The sequence below is a fragment of the Micrasema longulum genome, unplaced genomic scaffold (genome assembly GCF_059751315.1).
Source record: "Micrasema longulum isolate JH-2025_06_02 unplaced genomic scaffold, ASM5975131v1 h1tg003428l, whole genome shotgun sequence".
Taxonomy (NCBI): Eukaryota; Metazoa; Arthropoda; class Insecta; order Trichoptera; family Brachycentridae; genus Micrasema; species Micrasema longulum.
In genome coordinates, this window is record NW_028280492.1 from 1 (window position 1) to 3,174 (window position 3,174).

At 32.1% G+C, this 3,174-nt stretch overlaps 1 protein-coding gene across 1 annotated transcript; it reads right to left on the reverse strand.

The window, feature by feature from the left end:
* Nucleotides 1-198: 198 nt before the first annotated feature.
* Nucleotides 199-2,736, reverse strand: LOC148270765 (polyamine-transporting ATPase 13A3-like; the record flags this gene model as incomplete). The annotated part of the gene is made up of 4 exons (XM_088242215.1): nt 2,584-2,736; nt 2,188-2,370; nt 506-694; nt 199-408 (listed from the first exon to the last, which is right to left on the reverse strand). Coding segments are annotated over exons 1-4 (735 nt in total), but the record flags the coding sequence as incomplete, so codon positions are not given.
* Nucleotides 2,737-3,174: the final 438 nt, after the last annotated feature.

Below are 3,174 nucleotides of genomic sequence, written 5' to 3' on the forward strand. Positions count from 1 at the left end.
TCTGGCTTTCGGGGCCTCGTTTTATATTTTAAAACAGAATTATGGAAAAATTAACATTATTGCAATACTTAGATCATCATTTCCTCAAAAAAAGTTTCATGCCTAAAAAATCAGTTTCAAATTTAAATGTATTCGACTATTTCGAAGGTGTTAAAAAACTGTACGAATTATTATTTCAATAAAAAATCAATAAAGTACCCATCCAGTAGCTTCAAACATTTTGAGATCAAGAGGATCTCCGGTTAATTGGCTGTCGATACTTGTCAAAGAGTGGCAGCATGCCAGGGCTTGCATTATAGGAAGCTTGGGGGGCAGCGATGGCACATTATGAACGGGTTCACCGAACATCCCATCATTGTGAGGTAATACCGCGTACAGGTCCAGCCCATCTTCTGTCAGCGTACCTGTCTGAAAGAAAAGAATAGGCAATACAAGATTTCAAAAACACAACGGAGTTAATAAATTTACATGTTACCAAATAAACATGTTGAATGTTTTCGATTACCTTATCAAAACAGATGAGTTTGAGTTTCCCACAGACGTTGATACGTAGGGGGCTGATACAGAAGATGTGATGTCTCTTGAGACGGCGCTGGCTGTACACCGTCCCAGCTGTCATGGCGGCAGGCAAGGCCGGCGGTACCACAATGGTTATTATGTCCAGAGTTCGCAGAATTATCGTCTTTGCACTGCTCTATGGACAGACAATATTTTCAGATAAATTCAATTAAAAACGCGATATACGAAATTGAAATTTTCAAAGAGTACCTCGTTTATTGAGAAAAAAAACATTGCACTTTTGTATGAGTGAAACCGATAGTAAGTCCCACGGTCTTTTAAGCGGTTTCGGGTAAGTGGAGGAAGAACTTCCTACTACGTCAGTCACATAAACTGCTTAGCCTTTAAATCCTCAAAAATGCTAGGCTATATTTTGCGAGCGAAAAAGGATTTTAAAAATAATGATACTTTGAAATTGATGTACACAGCTCTGGTTAGGATCCAGTTGGAATACAACTCAACTGCCTATATGGACTCTGTAGTTCACACCAATATACTTTGAAAGAATTCAAAATAAATTTATAAGATACGTTAACTTTAAACTCGGAATCAGTTATGAATTTATGAACTATAATTTTTTTTAAACTTGGTAAAACTAACTGAGAAGAAAAATTATGAATAAATTTAAGATTGTTAACTTTACATGGAACTGCCTGAAACTATTAGCACTCATTAACTTCAAGGTACCTGGACGAAGGACTCGTCAAGTACGTCCGGTTAGTTGCAACAATTCGCGAAAAGTATACTCATATAATGCTATTCTGAATGACTCCATGTACCCGGCAATAACTATTCCGACGTTGCTGATATTTTTAACATGAAGTATAGTTTATATAAATCAACTCTATTTATCATTTTTAAAGATGGTGAACGGTAATTTACATTTGATAAATTTTAGTGCTTTCTATATTTACTTTTGTGTGGGTACTATTTTATTGTGTACCATATAAACATGTATACTTAATTTTTAAAGGATTTTAATTTTTTTTTTTAATTGACATATAAAAGAATTTTATTGCTATTTGCATTAAATTATATTTTGTATACATAATATATATTTTGTACCTCTTAAAAAATAAAAAAAATCCTTTTCTTCTTAAAATTTGAAACTTTATATAGTATTTATATAACATATTACTTTTTCACATTATATTGCATTGTTTATATTCTGTTAAAAATGTATTTCTGTAAGGTAAATGGCACTGCGTGCCGTTTATATTAAAAACTAAATTACTTATATTTTCTCAACATTTTCATTTATTGATAAATTTGACCCATTGTTAATACGCAAGTGAATTCTCTTAAATACTGCGATACAGTTCTTGAGTTATAATTTTAAAAAAATATAATACTCTTGGAATTAAAGTTCTCGCTAATAACATTTTCTGATAAAAGAAAAATATTTTACAGGAAAAAAAACTTTAAAAAGGGAAAAGACACAAACCAAAACCTTAAAATAACTATGATCTACCTAGAACCTATTGAACTTTGTCAACAAGTCCTTGATTAAATTTTTTTTGCAAATGTTCAATTTAGTTTTAAGCTGAGAATCTAATAAATATTTGATAGTTACTAATTAGGATTAAACTATCAAAATGATAATTACGTATTTAAAAAAGGCATACTTACACCTCTCTCGACATATAGCCATATGCAATAGGCCATACCGATGGCAGATATAGTAAATAGGAATATGACAAACTTCACAGCGTCCTTATAAAACTGGAAACCCATCGGTTTGGGAAATAAAATACTTTTGACTAGTTCTCCCTTTGATGTGCAAAATCCGGTACGGACAACTTTAGCTAAAACCTGAAACATAAACATATTTTAAAGCAGCCTAATCTGATTTACTCCAATTAGCTTTTAAAAAATTCACGTAAACATTGACATCCACCCTTTATATCCCGTACCCTTCATTTTGTATTTGACAGTTTCGACTTATAATTGACAAAAGAAGATTTGGTTTGAAATTGTACTGACAAATTTTAGTAGTTTTAACAATATAATTTCCTAAGATCATACCTTGCTGTTACCATAGAATCGAGTTTGGATAACGTTGGTCCCAGCAAACAAGGTGTGCCTCTTGTGGGTAGCTGTAGAGTAACATTCTGAACTAATATTTGGTGGAGATTTCACAACAGGTACACTTTCACCTATAATACAAAATATATACATTATTCATTTAAATAAAGATAAAAAAAACCTTTGGAAACATCTTTTTCTAACATTTTACTATGTATATATACATACATGTCTTGTAATATTTTTTTTGTAAGAACAAATTAATGTGGTAATCTAACTTCTCAAAATCCAATGTTTCTTAAATATTTTTTGTTTATAAATTTGTCTGCCTCGTAATCTAATGATCAGCGCGTTTGCCTACCATGCAAGAGATCTCAGGTTCTGACATGAAATATTTATTTGAATAGGGGTTTCTACATTAGAATATTTCATAGCCCTGGACTGGCACCCGAAGCGTACGACCGATCATCTTACCGCAATCCAACAAAAAATTATCAAGATACGCTGCGGTTGGTGTGCCAATGTAGTTATCTATGCCCCATTAGTTAAGGAAAGAGAGTGATCATGAAATTTGTATAAACCACTTTAGTT